At 38.6% G+C, this 22,134-nt stretch overlaps 1 protein-coding gene and 2 long non-coding RNA genes across 10 annotated transcripts in view; 1 reads left to right on the top strand and 2 right to left on the bottom strand.

Moving 5' to 3' along the window:
• RABGAP1L (RAB GTPase activating protein 1 like) overlaps positions 1 to 15,937 on the top strand; it is a 239,259-nt gene extending 223,322 nt beyond the window's left edge. For 3 of the 6 annotated variants that reach the window (XM_062581619.1, XM_062581614.1, XM_062581615.1), the window contains 6 exons: positions 6,758 to 6,868; positions 9,258 to 9,362; positions 10,481 to 10,564; positions 11,061 to 11,132; positions 12,075 to 12,272; positions 12,621 to 15,937. In XM_062581619.1, the coding sequence (XP_062437603.1) occupies positions 6,758 to 6,868; positions 9,258 to 9,362; positions 10,481 to 10,564; positions 11,061 to 11,132; positions 12,075 to 12,272; positions 12,621 to 12,776 (726 nt within the window). In that variant the 3' untranslated portion in view covers positions 12,777 to 15,937. Of the gene's footprint in view, positions 1 to 244; positions 2,876 to 3,350; positions 4,936 to 6,757; positions 6,869 to 9,257; positions 9,363 to 10,480; positions 10,565 to 11,060; positions 11,133 to 12,074; positions 12,273 to 12,620 lie in introns of those variants that run through there. The other 3 variants (XM_062581617.1, XM_062581618.1, XM_062581616.1) reach the window with 3 other exon arrangements.
• LOC134143512 (uncharacterized) lies at positions 171 to 6,822 on the bottom strand. 2 transcript variants are annotated; one of them, XR_009959127.1, is made up of 3 exons: positions 5,971 to 6,822; positions 4,733 to 4,850; positions 171 to 328 (listed from the first exon to the last, which is right to left on the bottom strand). It is a non-coding gene; the product is annotated as an uncharacterized LOC134143512 (long non-coding RNA). The 2 variants fall into 2 exon arrangements; XR_009959126.1 differs by lacking the exon at positions 171 to 328 and having other exon boundaries at positions 2,376 to 4,850.
• LOC134143511 (uncharacterized) lies at positions 6,853 to 22,065 on the bottom strand. Of its 2 annotated transcripts, none has more exons than XR_009959124.1 (4): positions 21,763 to 22,065; positions 17,625 to 17,788; positions 12,821 to 12,937; positions 6,853 to 8,009 (listed from the first exon to the last, which is right to left on the bottom strand). It is a non-coding gene; the product is annotated as an uncharacterized LOC134143511 (long non-coding RNA). The 2 variants fall into 2 exon arrangements; XR_009959125.1 differs by having other exon boundaries at positions 12,831 to 12,937.
• Positions 22,066 to 22,134: the final 69 nt, after the last annotated feature.

Raw genomic sequence — 22,134 nt, 5'->3', positions numbered from 1 at the left:
ACCTCTTCCACTGGCTGGGTCACGGGGGAGTGATCCAGTTCCCGCAGGGTGACAGAGGTGGGGGTCCCGTGCTCCCCACTCCCGGCATCCGCAGGGAACTGAGGTGGCAGGTGAAACTCAGCCCGGTTCTTGAATGCTCGCTTTGAACACTAGGACTTGGTGTTTGTCCAGCAATGTTTCAGTCACAATTTGTAACTCTCGAGACATCTTCAAGTAGCCACATATAATATTTTTCTTCTTTCAGTTTATATGTTTGTAGGTAACACTCCTGACGTTGCACTTTTACGGGAGATCTTCATGAGACGCAGAGACAAAGGGTGATTCTCAGCTACTGACACAAAAAGGAGAAAATACACATTGTTCTAGCAAAAGCTGGGTGCAGTAACATCCACAGAGACTTTTGGAAGATGAACTCTTCCTTGACTGACATAAGATTCTTTTTGTTCATCTCTGTTTATAGCAAACATAGTAAATTTTTGTTAATATAGTGCCTAGTACACTGGGACCCACAGCTCTTCTGGGATCCTAAGATACTGCTGCAATAGAAATATTAGTAATAATTATCTTGCTTTAAAGGAGAAGATAAAGCTTCAGTTAGTCATATGAAAGCTTGATAGCTCACCAGAAAGGAATAGTTCTTTAATTATGGATCAACATTGCTTATCTTTGCTATATATTTGCTTTTATTGTCACTGCTACATTTTGTTGCTGTAGATTTTTGTGTGGTAGAGGCTCTGGCTCTAGGTTATGTACCTAGTATTGAGGATTCATTTCCTACTTATCCCTTTTTTTAAAAAAGTTCAGTTTTCCTTAGGTGAAGCTGCCAGAGTTGAAGCACTTTACTGCCCACTGCCCTGTTTGGCTGGGAACTGACATTGCTTGCAGATATCTGTATTAATTACCTGCTGTTTCTCATTGTGCCTGGATCTGTTAAGTCCATTGCCGTTGGCACAGAGGCTGTCTGGAATGTGGAGCAGTCACTAGTACACAGGATGCAACAGATTTACATGATATGTAAGCTTATGGAAAGTTCACAGTGTGAAAAAATGTAGTGAAAGACTATGCCATAATTCATAAATATGCTGAGATAGAGTTAATGTTATGGAGAAAGTAAAACTGACTTTTTTTTTTTTTTTTAGTATTTACATGTGAAAAATAGTATGTTTTGACTGTAGTTCTTTTTATGCCATATAGTGTTAGATTATTTTTTCTAATGTGAGTACTGGAACTGCATTAGCAGTCAGGAAGCTGTCAACAAACCTATTTAGAAAAAAAAACAGAATTTGCTGCCAATTAACTTCTAAGTATTCTTACAGTGGTTGGCTTATACTACCACAGAATTGTAATAATACTTAGAAAATAGAGAAGACATCTTTAAAATTCTGTGGAAGCATAGTAAGCAGCGTATTAATCCCAGAGGATGAACAGTGAGGAATGTTACCCCCAGAGTGCAAGTGAGAATACAGAAGTGACTTTTTTGCCGCTACCGATATGACTCCCTGTTGTTGTTCGGGGTCCCAGCACAGGGTTCTGGCTTGTACTTGTGCAACTCACTGTGTGGTTTCTCGTGGGCCGGGCTGGGTCTGAGCCCCCTTCCTGGCGCTGCGGCAGGAGTGAGGCCCCTAACTGGTCAGCTGCGCGTGCAGTGCCCGGGGCGCAGCAGCCGGGTCAGTGTTGGTGGCGCCAGCGGCAGGCTGTGCCCAGCTGGGCTTCGTTTGTGAAGCGACCGGGCATGTCGCGGGTGGCATCTCTGGAGCGGAGATCCATGCAGAGAAGTCCTCTTGCAGCTCAGGAATGGAAACAGTTTCAGCTTGTTAGCCGTTTTTAGCTGTAGCTGTTACAGTCTGTACTACTGTGTGGACGTTGCTGGTTTTGCTGCCAGTACGGGCTTGCCGTGGCCGCAGGGATGCGCTTCGGCAGCGGCCTTGCAGCAGCCCTGGCTGGAGCGCAGCGGCGGGGAGCTGTTAGGCTGCCTGGTGAGAGACGCTCTCTGGCGCACTGGCCCTCCCAGGGAAACGGCTCCCTGCGCAGCTGAGCGAGGAGGAGTAGGAAATGGGTGGTGCGCCGGGGCCAGCAGCCCTTCTCCTGCTGCCTCGCGCTGCCGCTGGGCCGCGGGTGCCCCGTTGGCTCCCGCGGCGTTCTAGGAAAGGGCTCTTTCCGCAGCGTCGGAGCACCCCGAATCCGCCGCGCTCCCGCGACAGGCTGAATTCATGTGTTACAGTAGCTGCAGGGGCCATCCGAGTTCTGACCAGCTTATGTCTTAACGGGTGGATTTTGATAGATTTTATTTGCCAAAGAGAACCGTGTTAAAGAGTGCCATAAATTCCTTTTGGGGTTTATTTCCTTTGTATTTACAAATATTTGGGAAAACTGGATTGTTTATGGATGTCTCTACAGTGGAGTGATTTTATTATCTGTTTTTTATAACAAAATATCCAACATTTTTGTCAGCTTTTTAAAATATACAAAAGTAAACAGGTTTTAAATTACTGTTTGGCACCACATTTCATGACTTTTGGTTAAAATAAATTAGATTGCCTCTGAAAGTGAATCAAGAAAAAGATTTGTATGTGCAGCAAAAATAGCAAAATAGTTCAGATGGATATTTTTCTACAAACTGTGGATGGTTTTTTTTCTGTGTCTGGAAAAACCTTGTATTTGAAAGGCTGGGATTGACTTGATGAAAAATTGTTGGAGTTTGAGTTTCTTATTTAAAATTAAAAGGTTATAACAATATAAAGACAGGCTAGAGACCTGCAGACAGCTCGTTTGTGCACTGAGTTCTGTTCTGACTGTAGAAGCACCTTTACCTCTATGGACCTTGTTGTGCAAAGGAGAAGTTGTCAATCTGAATAAATGCGTAATTTGGACATAATATTCTTTGTGTGTTTGAAGTACAAGCAAAAATTAATACACCAGTAATTTTTGAGTCATCATAACTGAATTAACGTAACAAGGAAAAACATAGGTAACTCAGTGTAGATCTTTTCTTTGTTTGTTGTTTAAAAAAATATGCTAGGACGATTTTAGGAAAGTTTCTTTTGAGGTAGAGACAACAAACAAAACACCAACCCTTCTCCAGAAGCCTCCGTGTTGCTTCCCTTGAGGCTCTTCCTGGACAGTTTGCTTTTCAGATGTCTCGTTTCTCTGTTTTTTTACCTTCAGAATTGCCTTTGCAATTAAGAGCGCTTTCCAGTTAGCTTAGGAAGACTTCAGGTTGCTCACATCCAGAAATATGAATTTTAATCAATCTTTTTGTTTTACCACTGGCGAACTGTTCCCCCTCAGAGATCTGACAGGGGAGTGGGGTTTTGGTCCTCAGGAAATGTGACAACTGGATTGCTTAACAGGGTTGGTGACATTGTTACGCCCAGCTCAGAGGCACCACAGACTGAGGATGCATCGTCACGGCTAATCCCGGCCTGTATTCCGCCTTCCCGCGAGCTGGGAGATAGCAGAGGGTGGAGTTGAGCCTTTTCAGTCTTCCTGAGTTGACGCTTGCCTACTGGTTTCAAATTTGCCTTCTTTCAGTCAACTGTGTGATGGAAGCTGGAGCGTATCCTCTTTAGAAATCAGAACTAAAACCCCACTGAAGAATCAGCGACATTTTCTTAGTTTTTTGGCTATTTTTGTTGGTATTAAAATTTTATTTTATATCCTGTTTTCACTGTCTTTACATCAATGGTTGAAAGCAGTATTTGGTCTGTGACTTTACAGGAGGTAAGTTTGTTTGTGTTTGTACGTGACAGCAGTGTTTGTCCCTTTTGGAAATGCAGTATCCTCCTTTTAAAAGCTAGCCAGAATTCACCAGCTGCCCTTTGCAGCAATAGGGAGGAGACTCACTGGGAAGGAGGACTCTCCTGTTTTATTGATTGTAGAAACCGAACAATACCAAAGAGAAGGAAATGTTGTAGTCAGTGAATTGTTTGTGTTACGTAGGGAAAGGGCGGAAGCTGTTTGTTTACACCAAGGACGACCAGCAGGTCTGACTAGTTGGCTCACACCAGGTTACCGAATACTGTCTCTGATGTGAGTCTGCCTGTAACTAATAACCTCCATCTACTGAACTTAATTTTTTCCCATTGCAAATGATATTTTTTAAAGGCCTGTAAATATTTCGGAGCCTCAGAAATAATTTGCTCTATACAAGTAGCATTGCTTGGTATTTTTGTCTTTGTCTTGTGTAATGCTAGGTTTTATTTGGATTTAAGCAGATTAAGAATTTCCTCCCAAGCAAGGAGGCAGTTTTTCACTGCTCGATCTAGGGGGAGGAGCTGGAAAAGACAGGCCATGTCTAATCACACAGACTGCCTTGTTTGGAGGAAGAGTAAAGGTGGCCCAGTAAGAGATTTTCAGCTAGAAATTAAAAACATGGAGAACAAGATTAAAATTGCTGATAGCTACTGACTGGATGCCTGAGGTAAGAGAGATTTAACTTAATTTAACTTACAGAAGCTGTGCTGTGTGAGTTTCCATTTAAGAGGAGGATAGCGCATTTCCAACCACAAAGCTTGCTTATCCACTTGTCTGTGAATGTAAAGCAGGAACTTCAAACTTCACATTGTGCAGCTCGCTTTGCAGACACTGAAGCTTTTGGCAAAAGCATAGCAAAAAATGTTACAGCAAATGTCTTTTGGTGTTATTTTGTGGGTGTCTAAAACTTTGCTGATTTTTTCCTCTAAACAACATTCCTATAAAGAGGTATTGGTGCTGCAGCAGCTGTCAGTATTACCTGTTTATTATCATCTCAGTCTCCAAACCAGTCTGCATTTCCTCATGAATTTAAGTTACTTTCTGATAACTGCTCACTGGCAGAGCTGCGTCTGTAAAACCACTGTTTCTCAGATTATCTGCAAAAAAAGCAGAAATAAAGCTACATCAGAGCTTTTTTTAATTAAAGACTGCAATTTAGTTTTACACTTTGAAGTATGTATTATTCTAATGGAAGAATTTTACTTTTAACAATTCCTTGTCTCAGAGTACAGTGCAATTAAAATAAAATTGAAAGTTACGCATCTTTTAGCAGTGGTTATTTTAACTGTGCTAAACTGTAAGAAAAGTATTTTACTTACAGTTTCTCTAACAAAACAGTTATTTAAGGTGTGATCTTTTGAAGAGGAAACAAACTTACTTTCCTGTACAGAGCAGTGTACAATTTAAGGCACTCAGTTGCACAATAAGGTCACATTAAAGAGAAAGCATTTGCGAAGGGGTTCTGCTTCCTGCCATAGAGGAAGTTAACAACATAGAACGGATTTACTTTTTTTTTTTTTTTTTTTTTAACATTTTCTTAGAGAGGTAGTTGTACCTTTTTGTTCAAAACAAGCATGCACAATCTTCTTGGAATGGAAAACAGGGCTGTTTCACTGTGTTACGTTTTGAAAAGAAGATACTTGAGTATAACTGGAGAACAGGACACAGTTAAAGAAGATGAATAATATGTTTCTGTAATGAAATCACATTCTGTAGGATGGTATTAGCTTGAATGACTTTTGGAAATTTTTTTGCTGTCCTAAAAACTGATGTACATATTTCCTTTTACTGTTTTTCCATGGAGAACGTAACTTACCTTTTAAGTGAACACAGAGCCTTTTTGAAGTCTCAGAGCTAAGGTTATTTTTCCTCCATCTGTGAGTTTCCACATGAACTTACCATTTTTCCTGGAGTTTCCATAGTACACTGATTGCCTCCACAATCTGTTCTGTATGGAAGATGCACGGGCACTGCCTGAGTGAAGGCCAGCAGATTCTTTGGCCTCTTCAAACCTGTTTGAGGAGAGCACCTGTATCTGGCCCACTTGGCTGCTTCCTTCTGAAGCCAGGTATTTGATGTGGACTGCTGGAAGTCCACTGACACGGAGACCTCTTTTAAATAAACAATTCTGCTCCTCAGCCCTTCCAGAATAGTCACTCCCACTGATTTTTTAAGAAACATGCATTACTACTTTTCATTCTTCTCCAGTATACTTACCTTCACTAGCTAGTGCTTTATTTAGTCACTTATGCTACAGCAAAGTGGTAGTGAGGGCAGTGCAGGGAAGAACTGGAGCTCACCGTCTCGACGTTTTGCTTTTTGTGGTGTCGGGCTTTGCCTGCAAGCACAGTCCTGGAAGGCCGCCTGCCACTCAGAAAGCAAGAGCCGCTCTCCATCTGATGCTGGTGCTCAGCCTGGGTCCTTTTAAGTGACACTGTTGTTGCTTGTGCAAATTGCAGAGAAAATGCACAAACATATATGAGCTGCAGAGAAGTTCCCAGCTAACTGCTGTTCTTTACTAGTCCAGCGGAAGACGGGTGGTTGTCACTACAGCATTTACAAAATGGACTCTTTTATGGTTACCTGCAGTCAAAATTTTGCAAAATGGAGCAGGACAGATTTCTACTTCTGATCAGAAACACTAGTATCTCTTTAAAAGGTCCCTCTTCACTTATGCTGTGTAGTATTTTATCTGCCTAATTTCTTTCCATGATGACCAAGCAGAAATGAAATGCTTTTGAGGAGAGGACTGCATTTACTTTTGACAGAGAAGCCCTACAATCAGTGCGGCACTTACGTTTCTCAAACATAGCCACTGGGATGTAAAGGAAATTGCTGCATTTGCACTGCTGGCTTAATTCACTGTTGTTTCCCAGAGCAGCAGTCCTGTCTTAATGTGCACTCTTGCCTTCTCAGTGTTCTATACACACAATATACTCACTCACTTTTCTAAAATATTGACAAGAATTAACTTCTTTTTCTGGTTGTTCCTTTCTTCCTACAGAGGGAGAACCGCAGGCTCCAAGAAGCTAGCATGAGGCTGGAGCAGGAGAATGATGACCTTGCACATGAACTTGTAACAAGCAAAATTGCCTTACGGAATGACTTGGACCAGGTGAGTCCATCAGCAGCAGCGATGGGTCCAAGCTTAGACTGGGCAGCGCCAATTGCAGCAGCGCTGTTTTACATTCGACTGAAAGTATGAGGACAAAATTAAAAGCACTATTATTTGTACCTTTATTTTCCTGACAATCTAGTTTGTCATTCAGTCAGAAAGTTAGATTTCCAAATGTATGCAGGTGTAGGTAGGCATACACAGTTTTATCCTAAGGACACGGACAGTGATTCCTCTGTTGGAGTCAGTTTTAGAAAATAAAGGCCATAATCTTTTAGGCAGATACTAAAGGATGAACATAACTTGAAAAAGTTGAAAAGCTTTAAGGACTTTGCCTTGCAGAATGTCTGCCATCTTTTCTGGATCTGTTTTCCACAGTAGTTTCTACTACAGCTAACAAAATTCAGAGATAATGAAGTAGCTTGGCACCAAAAATTAAAAGGTTTCCTGGGCATCCCTTGATAACTTTTTTTTTTCTTTTTTCCGTGAAGCCAGGAATGTGGAAGACAATGGCTTTCGGAGCCGTTTATTCTAGACCTGGCTTCTGACTTTCAGAGAATTACACATTCCACCCTCCTCTTTGCTTTAAAGTGTTTTATATAACACTAATAAATTCCTCAACAGTTGTTATTAATGTATTGAATACAGGAGGGCCATGTCCCATGATCGTTGGTGATTAGCACCTTGCTCAGTGAAGACAACAGTACTTCTTGTAATGTAAAATCTCTTCCTGAATGGGCTTCTCGATTTGATTTTCAAGAGTTTCAGGATTTCTTTCTCTAACAGGAAATTGTTAACATGTATCACAGTAGTTAAAATTCATATTCCTGTTTAGTGAAATTCTTGAGAATTAGACTCTATTATTTTGGATCTATGATTCTAAAAATCTGAGACATCTTGGTGAGCAAGAGCAGCCAGAGATGCATGGTGAAGTGGGGTCTTTTCATGTAAAGGCCAAAAGTAATGTGTTGAGATGCTCTATCTTCCCCAGGAATAGTTACATACAGAACAAGCTTAATGTCTGCTTCTTCCCATGTTGCTTTCTGAAGTATCAGGACACAACTGTCAAGCAAGTACCTTTCGCCAATCCCCACAGGCAAGAACAGGTGATATCACATCCTCCTGCAGACACTAGAAGAACCTGGAATGATCAAATAAAAACAATAAATATTTTTAGTTCACTTCAAAACATAGTATTTATATTACAGGTATTAAACAGCTATTTTATCATAAATAGCCTTGCTACCCGTACTACTTTTTTCTAAGATGTCAACCTTATCCCTCTTTCTTTCTTTTACTCATCTCTATTCCTTTCTTTCATATGGCCATTTGCAGACTAATGATGCAGGACTCCTCAGTCCATCTCTTTCATTAAGTTCATTAAGGTCAGGGCCTTAATGAAGCTACTTCTGCTGTCACCACCAACACCCTCATTAATAATTAACACTGTGACAGATGATAAGCTAATATCTCCAGTAATGGTAGAAAAACAAAGTGTAATTCAGAGACAAGTTCTGTACTGTCATTCATTGTTTTACAGTGTCATTTGTCCTCTTGCACTTTCAACAAATTGTGTGTTACTTGACCACAACCACTGGCTGTTCTAGCACCCAGTTACTGAACAGAACGAGTGGTGTGATGCACGGTTTGTCTCCCAGCTGGAGGGGGTGAGGTAGTCAGCAGAATATAATCTGACATTGACTAAATATTTCTCTCCTAGTGATCAATAAGGATAGCTGTTAAAAATCAAAGCATCCCCCAGTACATTTCACCATATTCTTGGCCCTTCACAGAAAGGAGAAGGTTCATATTCTCCAGTACACATAGAGTATCTGGTTCCTCCGGGAAGTATTTATTTTGCATTGTTAACCAACCTTTTAACTTGACAGTCCTATTTGTGTCTTTTATACTTGTCTAAGCCCTGACACTTTGTAAGGTACAGTGCAAGCACCTAACCTTTTCTGCAATATCTCTTTTTCCTCATTTACAGGTGTAAAAAATGGAATCAGTTAACTAAGGTTACACAAGAGCTAAATAATGCTATTCTCATTTGGATTAATATTGTTCCCAACAAAAATACTCTGTTTCATTTTTTGTAATAGGTTTGCATAAAGATATATGACCTATGATCCTTGCTTACCTGTAATCTAGGCATGGCTTGTATTTAGTGAAAGGATCCTTTTGCTCAGTTGTTGAACCACAATGAAAAAAGCTTAGAAAATAGCTACTTGAAAAGGGTATTTCCTGTAAAAATAGGTCAGGTGAGCCATTTGAGGGCAAGAAAAGGCATTTCTAGAACCTACATCTGTATTATATGTGAGATATATACATGAATATATTTCTTTTGGAACAGATAACACCTAGATTACACTGGCTTTTCTAATTTCAGGCTGAAGACAAAGCAGATGTTCTGAACAAAGAACTTCTCCTGACCAAACAGAAACTAGTGGAGACTGAGGAAGAGAAACGGAAGCAGGAAGAGGAAACTGCTCAGGTTAGACATATTCCAACTTTTTCTATCTAGCAAAACAAGGAAAAAGATATGTAGAAAAGCATGAATGGCAATAAAAATTCACATCGCCAGGGTAAATGTTTTTAAGAATGATACATTTCCTAATATCTTCCTTTTACTTAAGCTCTGAATGTCCAATGTACTCCAGTCATTCTGGATTCAGCTGTTGATCCATTGAAATAAAGCTAGTAATGTTCTTATCCTAAGCTAGAACGAACAGCACAATAGAGTTAAAGGTTTGGGGGCATTTTTGCTAAGTAGACCTGGCCTCATTCTGCCTGATCTGCAAAATGTTCAATCTTATTTTTTAAGTTTACGTATCTGTAGGCTGAACAATGATGTCTGTTTACCTGTGTTTCAGAAATGATATGCTCATTTTTATTTTTGCCATTTGACAACAGTGGCTGTAACAACCAAACAGTATTTTTTTTGTCTCTCTCTAAAATGGAGGTTGTCAAATTCTGTTTGCTCTGTGCTCTATGGCAGTAGAGGCCTTTTCCTTACTGAAAAGGCTCTCAAAGCTTAATGTGTCTCAGTGGTAAGGAAAGGAGTTAGCTGTATTTTAATGCAGTGCCACAAACAAAACCAGAATTGTTTCTCCTGTTAGGGAGATGGAAGTGTGACAGTGCTGGAGTGATTTTTCGCCCTGTTTAGCCTCAGAACAAACAGATAACAAACAAACAGATAACCCATCCCCCCAAGCTTCCCCAAACCTGCTGTATAGTGTGCAGAGGAAAAAAAAACAAACAATAAAATAAAAAAATCAAGATGGTCTATAATTGTCTTGTTTTGTATTGTTTGGATCATGATACACCATTTAGCACAGAGAGAGAGAGAGAGAGAATTACTATATAGGAGAATGCTCTAAGCAGGGATACACTGTATCCCAGTATAGACTGGAGAGATTTTGGGGCTATAACTGAATATAATGTATATAATTTGTATATTGAGTAAATCAGACTTTTGTCTGAACAACTGTGAATTGGTAGGAAAAAGCTATAGTATTGCTGTAAACACGGCAAAGCTTTGAGAACAATTTCATCACCCATATTGAAAACTTCTTTCAGCATACTATATAACTTCTCTCCTTGAATTCCTAGCTGAAGGAGGTCTTCAGGAAGCAGCTAGAGAAGGCAGAATCTGAGATTAAGAAAACCACAGCCATTATTGCTGAGTATAAACAGGTAATATTCCACAGAAACTCTCTCGTATTTACTTGTAAACTTTTTGAACCCAAGAGCTGAATTTTCAGAGTTGTAGACCTCATCCTCTAAATCAGACGCATTACATTGCAGGCTTTTGGAGAGCAAGCATTATAATCTATTATAATTTGTATTTGTTTTTCCTAGTAGCCTGCTAGTTTAGGGAAACAAGAATAACGTATCCTTTGGATAGTCTTAGTACTGTAAGATAAATGCTTCTTTGTTCTGTGACACAGTGCAGTGTAAATAACATAAACCAATTCATCCATAAAATGTTCCAGTCTCCATGTTAAGGTTCGATATTGAATACTGCCTTTTTCAGTCTTGTTATCACCAGCAGTATATTTGTTAAGGGAAATGCATATCTGAGCGAGGTAGAGTTTAAGACAAACATCTGTAACAAACATCACTCTTCAAAAGTACTTGTTAACTTTTAGTAAAATTAACTTTATCTAAAGTATTGCTTTCTATCCTACAGATTTGTTCCCAGCTGAGTACCAGGCTGGAAAAACAGCAGGCAGCCAGTAAAGATGAGCTGGAAGTTGTGAAGGTGAGAATGATGCCTCTACATAGCAGATGTTTCTGATTCAAGTATACTTAAATGCCCATGATACAGAACAGAACATGAGCTGAAGTTAACTTCAACAACAGTGGCATCCATCAAGCTGCTCTGGTAGTCCTGCACCCATTTTTCATGGGATGTAAATAATTAAAGGCTTTATTTCCTTTCACAATTGTTTTCTTTCTGCGGTATCTTCTAGGTTTTTCCTCAGTTCTCAAGGTGAACCTTTGTTACTTTCTGATAGCAAATTTTTATCTCGTATTTATCACAAAAATAAATACCAGGATTGATGTTGCTATAATTTGCTGAAATAGTTCAATAGCTTGTTTCTGTTTGGCTGAGGCCAGGCCAGTTGTGCTACATCTTTAGCCATGAGTGGTTCACCTCTTCAGGCAGCCTAAGAACGTTACTACTGTGCATCAGATGCTGCTGACAAAAAGGGCTATTCTGTAAGATGCTTAAATTCCACTGCCAACAAGACAGTACTGAGCACTGCAGCCAAAACAGGATGCTTGCTTCTGGAAAATACGGAAAAGCTACCTGCATTTCTTTAAAAATATCAAGAACTGTATTCACCTCAGCATTTGGTCAAGTGCTCTTATGCAAGAGTACAATTTGCTCTTCTGCAGTGTGCTGCCATTAATACTGCAAAATATTGCAATGTCTTGATTACAAAAAGGTTTGTGTAATTCTACTCTAGAAGCAAACTGTCTGTGCATAAATACAATGTGCTAGGTAGTTTTTAGGGATATTTTTACTGTTCAGTATAGCCTGTAAGTTCATGAACTGCTCAAATTCTTTAATGAAAACTGCAGTACTATACCATTCAACCATTATTAACAGAAAGCCAGTCTAATATTAGAATGTTTTCTTCCAGAAAACAGCAGCTCCTGTAACATGGATTAAAAACAAGCTTTCTGGCTCTTTCAGGGTAAAGTGATGGCCTGCAAACACTGCAGTGAGATTTTCAGTAAGGAGGGAGCACTGAAGGTGCCTGCTGTAAGCAGGGAGAATCAAGGAATAGAAACAGATGATGAAAAGGATGCACTCACAAAGCAGCTGAGAGAAATGGAGCTGGAACTCGCACAGACCAAACTGCAGCTTGTGGAAGCCAAGTGCAAAATTCAGGTACATGGAATCTGTCTACAGTGTGGTGGCCTCCGTAACCTCGTTGTACTCTGCACATGATAATTCTGAATCATGCAGAAAATTGTTCCTAAAGGGAGTGTGTATCTTTACCAATGTATGCCAGTGAATTTCCAGAATCTTAGTTTTGTCTGTCTTGAAAAACAAACAAACAAAGTTTTCATTTGTAGAAATATCTAAATGTTTTCAGCTGTTCGCTAGGTTTCAATCTGTCTTCCTCCAGGGCCCTGGGAGGTTGGAACTAAAACGCTTGATTGCAGGGATTGAGTCTGAAGATGCTATTTTGTTAACTGTCATTTTTGATCAGTTCTGACTATTCTGCTTTCGTAGGAGCTGGAGCACCAGAGAGGAGCCCTTATGAATGAGATCCAAGCTGCCAAAAACTCTTGGTTTAGCAAAACCCTGAACTCTATCAAAACCGCCACAGGCACACAGCCACCACAGCAGCCTCAGCCACCTCTGCCACCCAAAGAGAGCAGTACATAGTTCCAGCCAGACCCCTGATACAAGAGCACAAAGAACAACATAACTCAAACAAACCCTGGAGGATTCTTCCAGTGGTCTCTCCTCTTGGGGAAAGGACAAAAGGCAGGAGTGCAGGCTTGAAATGAAATTCTTCGGTGTCTTTCATTCATTCTGATGTGACCCTTTTCAAAGGGAAATAAAAAAGAAAATCCTGTTTTATGTTGAATTCCTATTTCCCAACTGCCTTGCTGAAAGCCACGTTCTGATATCTTCATAACTTTTACAATTTATTTTATATGACTAGATGTTAAAATTAATAAATAATTCAAAATTAGGTCTTTATTACATGACTAATTATTCAAAATTATTTTTATCTTGCATAAAAGGTTTTTTCTTCTTCTGGAGGAAGAGAGAGAATGTAAAGTACTGAAGCATAACCTCTTCACAGAAAGCACAGTGTAATAAGTACTAGTGTGTGTGTGGGTGTCAAGAATAACTCATGCCCTAGGACCATCTCAGAATTTTATTGCTGTGACTGTGTCCTGCAGAAAAGCACTTTTTGTAAAGCTTAGGCCATAGTAAAGATAGTCTTGTGCTCTCTTGGCACAATTGTTCGAGCTTCCCTGATAATTTCATAGTTTTGATTGTTTTTTTTTTCTTCAGAAATGCAAGTAGTGCGATTCCTTATAGCACTGAGTAGCACTGCTATTTAAATGTTATTTACAGCTGAACTGGAATTTAACATAAAATTATCTAGTTTCTTTTTTTAAATTTCATTTTATACAAATTTGAAGACACAATTCCTTCCACTGGGAGAAAGAGAAAACTATCTGACATATATTTGATTTTTTTTTTTTTTTTGGCCAAGAAGCAGAGTACAGACCTTCCATACTTTTACTTTTCGTGAATCCTGTGCAATAAAGGGTAGGTTTTATGAATAAAATTAATGACAAAGTTTCCCTGGGTCTATATTCAAGTTTTGAATTTGACACAGAAGGGAGATACTAAATAAAAAAAAAAGGTTTTTTCTGCACTGGTGAATAAAACATCACAGGAACAAGATCTGTTTGCTCTAAGTGTTTGGTTAGGAAATGCTACATTGGTGTGTTACTTATGTTTATAAATACAAAAATTTTCAAATGGTATACAACACCTAGACTTCTCCCATGGGACAGACTTCTCTGATGATTCCCAGATCTGTCTAGTTGTTTTGTATCTATCTCTAAAGTAAGAAAATTTAAAGGCTTTTGTTTTCACTTAACATAAAGTGTTTATAGAAATACTTATTTCATGGAAGATTAAACTATTGCTTGAATTGATGAGAATATTTTTTTAATTATATCCAACACATCTCTAAGAAGGTCTTGGCAGGTAAATATCATTGCTGGACAAAAGGTTGTGCATTAATTTTTCCATTTACAAATTGTTCCAGGGACATTAGCTCTATTTTGATTTTTTATTATTATTTTTTAATTCTAAGGAATGCCATATTTTGTCAGTTTTGTATAATAAAATATAATGAAATTCATCTTGTGCTTTATTGTCAAGCATAATTGTGAATTATTTTCAACAGAGTAGTGCAAATTTAATGTTTGTGTGTGCCAAATGGATCATTCCGAAAGGCAGTCAGCTGTTTGAAGTAGAGATCAAAATATAATCACTATTCTGACACAACTATCTTGCAACTTGACAATGCAGATTCTATCTTCTAAGAGTAAGGAGTTAAAATTCTTGGTCTTTATAAACTTACTTGCAAGAATAGTGATTATGTGGAAAAAGCAGAAGAATTTTGTTTTGCCATTAAAACAAAGATCTTTTTCTTTCCTCGGTCACTTTCTTGCTAATAATATTTACATAAATGTTTCCTTTATGTGGAATGTCTAACCCTTGCATTATTATTTCATTTATCAGTACCATTTCACACTTGAAATAAACTATGTAATAAAGTGGAAGTGACATTTAAGAATACCTGGTCAACCTCTGATTGTTATATTTGAGTACTGTGTTGATGACCGACACTGATGATTTGAGAAGTGTCCGGATTTCTCATTTCATTTAACTCAACTCATACTCACAGGTGGATTTAAAACCTTGGTTGGAAAACTGTAGTAATAATCAATGATTAAGACCCTGATTCCCCGAGCAGCTGAGCTAAGGTAACAACTCACTGCTTCTGAAAGATCTTATTTTTCCACTATTTCTTCCACTCGCTGTTCTACAGTCCTGTCCCTCCCTTGTTTTGGCCCATACTGGAAATGATTAGAAAAAAATTTAGGTGGATTTGTTTTTGTCTTTTTTGTTTTGTTTTGTTTTTTGACTAATAAACTTTTTGCCAAGTTATTGAGTAAACTCATCTCAAAGGGCCCAATGAGTACAAGAGAATGAGGGGAAAATAGAAGGACTTCCCCGCTTCATCAAAGAGCTATGAAGTATGACACCATGTCTCATGGAATCGTAGCTTTGACAGATTCTTTGTCAGTGTAGCAGCTCTCTGAATTTAGAAATTTCTGTGACAAAAATGTTTGCTACCTGCTAGCCATGATGAGTCTGAACATCTGAACGAGTGGAAGTTAGCTTTTCTTGTGCCTCACAAGCTTGAGAAGGCAATGGCTGAATTATCTCTCTTGGCAACAACAAAGACAGTAAATAATTTTCACCTTTCATCTGTAGCTGCCAGGGAGTGTTTGTAGCAGAAGCATTTGTAAAAGTAATACTTACATTTGGAAACTGAGTCATCATAAAGTTACTGAAGAATAAGCAAAATAACTGTGGCTTTTCTAAAGTAATTCCTGGATGATTAAGAATAGTTCAGAAACTCAGAAAGTAGCAAGATTGCAGGATTAAAACAGGCAACCTGAAGTTCTACCTAAAATTCTACCTGTTGACTGAATATACTATTATGATACTAAGTTTCCTATGAGATAAATATTTGGGTTTTAATTAGCCCTTTCAGCTGTGGATGACAGTGCTAAGTGCCTTCTGGAAATACACACAGATCCCAGAGTGACTGATCTATCTGGGATAGCTGGCACTGTGTTTGTTTAGATTTTCAGTAGGAAACTTCATTGAATCAAAGTCTAACTGAAACTACTATGTTCATGTGGCACTAGAATAATTAACATAGCTCTCAAGCTTAGAGTGATTTAAAAAATTTTTTATCTGAGTCAGTATCAAACTATGTGTCCACATCAAACATATTAAAAGTAATTGATTATATAAACTAACATATAAGTTATTTATATATTAGTTTATATTAATATATATATTAACTTTTTTTTTTTAACTTTTATTGAGAATGCATACTTTTGAAATAAGGCCTTTACTTTGATTAGGTGCAAACTTCCAAAGAATATTTTAGTACAACTGTTCATTTTGTTGGATTCTAATCTGTTCCTGAGATGCCCACTATGGAAATAATCTTTTTCTTTCTTTTTCTTTTCTTTTTTTTTTTTTTTTTTTCCACTTTAGGAAGAAGTTGTTTTTACTTGGACTGTAACACTTTACAGGATAAATAAAGCAAGGTTCACTTAGTTACAATGTAGTTCTGTATACTAGTCTTGTATTATCTTTGTGAATCAAACATGGTACTCTAAAATAATAGTGCTTAGAATTTTGACAGAATTAAAACTGACAAAAAGTATCACTGTCTGACTTTAATCCAAGAAACTAAATTCCCTGAGGTTCATACACATTAATATCTAGTGATACTAATCAGTATCTGGAAAGGTGGTAGCGATGTAATCAGTACTGCCAGTTGAAAAACATATCCTTGCTCTGCCCATTAATTAATTTATTCTCTAATTTGTTACAGCTAAGTTATGAGCAGGTTCTTTTTCTTGTTAGAAGTCTGAAAGGACTTTTTGGTTGGCCCTTTCAATTTCTTTTAAGGTAGATACTTTTCACCCATGCAATTGTGTTGAAAACAAAACAAAGTAAAAACATGTTTACAAAAGGAGGGGGAGATAGAAAAAAAAAGCTGGTAGGTTTCTTCTCGCATTAGGAAAAGAAAGTCAAGCACAGCAAAAATTCAGTTGCCTTGACAAAGCAAAGATATTCCATTGACTTCAGAGTCAGGATGTCACTCAGTAACTAAATGGGGCAACTATGTTAGGAGTAAGTAATAATATAACTTTACTGAAACTAAAGTATCAAGACTTACAAACTATGTAAGAAATTCATGCTTTTCCGCAGTTCTGCACAGGAAACTGGTACGGCTAATTTCTCGTCCTTATACTAAGTAGTTGCATTGAAATCCATGAAACTACTCAAGTGTGTGGGAGAACTATACCTCTTATTTTGATTATTAAACTGTTAGACTCAGGGATATTTGGCACACTTCTGCATAATCTAATAAGCCTAAAAAACTCTGGCACTGAAAACATGAACTATCTTGTCATATATAATGTGGGTTTTTTTCCAGCTGTTAGAGAGAAAATTTTAGTGCAAGTCATTTTCAGAATGTGAAGATCAGGGCAGAGATTTTTATGTGAAGACTAAATGACTGTTCTCCTGGTTGACAAGCAACCGTGCATTAAAGCTACCCTGCTCATTGGGCTGTTGTACAAGCAGCTAGCTGGCTTCACAAGACATGTAACACTGTGTATATCCAGGGCAGTGAATATACACAGAACCAGACATCACTTTGTTCTGGCAAACACAAAGGCTTGAACTAAATCCTTTTACTGTCTAGTATGCTAATATCCTACTGGGAGCTGTCCCATTACCTCCTTCCAAATAATACTAAAGGGAGACACAATGAAGCACTGATTTTTGGACCTTTGAGTTATACATTACAGCACCTTTTAAAACTAAGCTAATTTGCAGATGGCATTTAGAGAAATTCAGAGAATTTGGAACTGGATCACTAACCTCAGTATTAACCAAGAGCCTGTCTTTCCCAGCTCAGAAGTCTACATAATTTATTTCAGGGTCTTGACTTAACACATACAGGTTTTTCCTCCAGGAATACAGGGCTCTCCTTTCTTCTGCATTTCCACTGCTTTGCTACTGAATGTATTTCATGCTATTTTTACCTTAAAAAGAAAAGGTAGAAAATTAGAACATTACTTCCTCTTATTTTCTTATTCAGTGGGACTTGCTTTTGTTTAACCTGTAAAGGAATATATATGTATCTTTGGAAAACTATATCTTATATATATAATAATATATAGGAAACTGAATAACAAGGGAATAAATACATCAAAAGGATTTGGTATCATAAGTTTCGTTTGTCATTTGATACCATGTTAATCCTGGGCTGTACTAATTTCCTTTCAGTTTCTCTCTTATTTTTGTATTTTATATAATACATGGAAGCTACTACCAATGCAAACAGGAACAGATGTTCTCAGATTTTTCTCCAGATCTCAGTTCCCTGCTTCTAGTAATTCACAGGGCTGCCTTGGTACAGCTATCATTTTCAGAAGCTGCTACCAGAAGTTCTCTTGGAACTGTTGCTTTCTCACATAAGAAAACTACTTATGACTTGTTCAACCAGCAAAAAGATGGTGAGTGAAAGCAGAAATGGATCTAAGCAGATATAGTTTGGAGTCAGATCCCTTCCTTTCTGTACATCAAGTTTGATTGACTTGACAACACTGAAGATAAAGACCAGCTTCAAAGCTGTGATCCACAGTGACATTTTCCAGGTTTGAGGTTATTCAGGCAAAGTTTGTTATCTGGGCATGCCTCTAGTTCATAAAAATAAACTTTGCTAAAGGGTTAGGAAAATGGAGGATCATTGTGGTATGAGACTTTTAACTGAGAACAAACCAATACTGCCAGTTCTAGTGCAACAAATCCATGTATTATATAAAGTATAATATGGAAATATAAGTGTAATGCTTGTTATTAAAAGTGCAATTTAATGTACATGGTCACAACAAATGTTTACTTTTTTAATTGTTACAGAACTGTTTGGATCAGTACCTTGTTATCATTGTGTGAATGATGCCTTGTAAAATAAATGGAAATGCAAACAAAACAGGAATAAGGTGCTTATCTTCATAAGCCACTTGCTTCAGAAACAGTTTAAATGTGTCTGTAGTAATAAATAACTACTGTGTCAGTCTTCAGAAATAGTTTACTCATTGGTTATTTTCAAGCAGCACTGCTATACTAAAATACAGTGATTTAGCAGCTCAGCCATCCAAGATGTGCATGTTACATAGCCAATTTCAACTTGATAGTATAAAGTGCTTGTTCACAAGAAGCAACTTGTTCCACAAGAATCTGACAGACATTATGCTGGAGAGCTAATAGGTCACGTGGGTCCTCTTTTTCAAATGTTAGTCTGAAGTTTACAACACAGAGAACATACGGATCAATATGCTGTTCCCGAAGGTTGTTGATATAAAAGATGAGGAAATTAGAGCTGTTCTTAAGGACTTGATGCTTCAGTGGAAGTACACAAGAGAAATGGGTAAGTGAGCCATGACATGTCTAGAGGAACAGAAGAATCAGGGAGCAGAAGGTACCAGCAGGAAACAGAAAACATATTTATAACAGAGAAGCATGGCCAGGCAAGAACAGGACAGAATAAAAGTTATAGTACTCATTAAAGTTAGCAATTAGAAATATTCAAATGCTTTATAAAACCATTTTTTCCAAGTGAACAATTGATCTAGTTGTTACAGTGATTTTTTTTTTCATATTTAGATGAACAGCCACTGCTGCCTGTATAACTGGAAAAACACAGAGCACCTGAGATGAAGGCATCAAGGCATAAGGATAGAAAAGCTGAAGATAAATATTTGCAACTAATTAGTTCACCAGACAAGACACTGCTTTTGATTAACTTCCACATCACTCTCCAGACTGTTTGCTGTCAATTTTGGTCAGTACCTACACACAGAACAGCTACTACAGGCTAGCTAAGGAAGCCACATTCAAAGCCCTTCCAGATGCTTTTTCTTCTGTCCCTAGAGCTGATGACCACTGAGAAACAATATACTGTACAGTGTTTTGCCATCCAGAGAGACTAGACCAGGGTCTTTCAGTTGAGTTTGAATATTCCCATCAATCCTTATCTAGTTCCTTTTCCCCCTTGCTGACTCAGGGACTGCTCTGATTCCTCTCTCTTGCAAAAGGCCCTGGCACTTGGCGACTTGTAAAAATGCACACAGAAAACTGGGCATTGTCGGGCTTTCTTTTCGTTCAACCAGGGGAGAATGCAGCATCTAGATGCTACTGCAGCTTCATGGAAAGACCTGCATGGGACATGTTCTTACATTAGAAAAGAGATAAAGTCTTCCACTTGTAAGCTGTCACTCAATGGGAGCACCATGGGCACTGAAAAGGCTCCTAATTTAAACATACAAAATAAGCACTGGTTTTCAAAATGCCTAGCGAACGACTGAATTACAGGCTCACTTACACATGCATTAATGTATTAGTGAAACACATCATGCTTTCTCCTCTATCCAGAAATTAAATTATAAAGCAATATCAATTTAAATGCTAAAGCTATGAGAATGTCCTAATGCAAGACCACAACTGGGAGTGGAGAAACTCAAAGATTAGTAGTTAAGGAAACATCACAGGAAAGCTTCTTCTCGTCTCAGTGGCTGCTCATCGTAAGGAAACAATTCCTGAATATGCAACTGTTCTCAAAAAATAAATAACCATGCCACAGGAGTAAATTTCAATTGACCATAATGCAATTTCCAGATAAAAATCAACTAGCCCAGCTTCAGTGCTATTGCTAGAGAGCTACAGGATGAACCTCAATGCTATAAGAATTAAACATAACTACAGTTAGTTATGCAGATTTTTCCTGGCAGTTTCTCAGCTGCAGATCTTGAAACACTGGACCAGAGGGGCATGAGCAAGGTTTCAGTAAATCCTATTAAAACTGCATTGTGCAATACAGCCTCACAAGTCCTTGGCTTCAGATTTTCTATGAATCTGTTACCTTAACCTGATCCAATATCCTCCCCTGCCCTTGCCAATTCCTCTGCAAAAAACTCTTCAAAGATTATTTATGTTCACTTTAGAAGTGGAGAGAGAAAAAAAATACCTAAGCCCATAAAATTGGAGAGTGAGCTGGCATTCCTCAACTCAGTAAATTAAATGTTGTAACTGGCAACCTATCTTAGAGAGAAAGCTACTTTTTCAACACTGAGTGGTTGTACACTCCTCCATGCTCCAAGTTTTATGAGGACATTTACAGGTAAAAGTTGACTCTTCCACTTGCCTACTTACAGAAGTATTTCCATCAACTTTTTTTTTTCCCCCTGGGAAATTTTAATGCTTACTGGGCCCTGGGCCTTTTTTTTTTTTTTTTTTTTTTTTTTTTAAGCTGATTTAGTAAAAGTGTTGAGAAATGCTTTGCTGCTTTGCAATACTCTCTCTGTGGAGGAACTGCAACTGGGGTTTTAATACCCAGGAAGATCATTTCAACGCCTCTCTAAAGGCAAACAGTTGACTCAATATTGTAGTCGAACTGGTTTCCAATTTGTGGATACCTTTTAATCAGAATAAAATCACTAATCTTCATCAAAAAATTTCTGACTTCTAACTACTACTTCCTGGGGCAAATGGGGTTGACAGATTGTGTCTTGCTGATAATTTTCGAATCTGTAAACTCAGGATGAATTCAAGTAGATTTTTATAGATGAACCTAAAATCAGAAAAGAACTCATAGTTGGTGACTTATTTTGCGAACCCTTTACACAAAGCTGCAAAGTATTTCCAAAAAACGTAACTACTGCTGTTGCCATCAGGCTGGCATTGAGCTGACCTGTCTGTTGATGCTTTTAAGTTTTACGCAAAAAGTGCTCTTGGGCTCATCTTAACTGGACTGATCTCCTTATACGCCCATGCCTAATACAACCCAGCTATCAAATAGTACACTGGTGTTTAATAAAGAAACTACTGTCTAACAAAAAAAGCTCACCAACTCAAACTAGAGCTCAGCAAGAACTTGAGGCAGGAGTATGAAAGCCTTACTGACACTTTGGCACACCAGAACACGTAGCAATGTTTTGTACATGAAAGATTTCCTTACCTATAGCAGGGTTACAAGAAAGATTTCAATATTCAGGGGGGAAAAAAAAGAGTATTTAGGCATGTTGTTTATGGCTCTGTTTCCAAATTATCACAGATTGATGGGAGAGATCCTGGTGTCAAGACGTGGACTCGCTGAGGTAGGCGCACGAAGGGCTACCCCAGCCCGCCGTGCCCTCTGCCTCCAGTCTCGTCAGAGACGGGCTGCGGGGTGCCCGTCCCGGGGTCGCAGTCCCGGGCGGCGGCGGCGCCGCCTCAGCCCCGCGGGCGGGAGCGCTGAGAATCACCCGTGCGCGCGCACGCCCCGCCCCGGCCGCTAACGGCCGCTAACGGCCGGCTAACGGCCACGCCCGCGCCGCCGCGTGCCACGGGA

Source organism: Rhea pennata, chromosome 8 (assembly GCF_028389875.1).
Source record: "Rhea pennata isolate bPtePen1 chromosome 8, bPtePen1.pri, whole genome shotgun sequence".
Taxonomy (NCBI): domain Eukaryota; kingdom Metazoa; phylum Chordata; class Aves; order Rheiformes; family Rheidae; genus Rhea; species Rhea pennata.
Note: the sequence above shows the minus strand (reverse complement) of the source record. Positions and strands in the feature narration are given on the sequence as shown.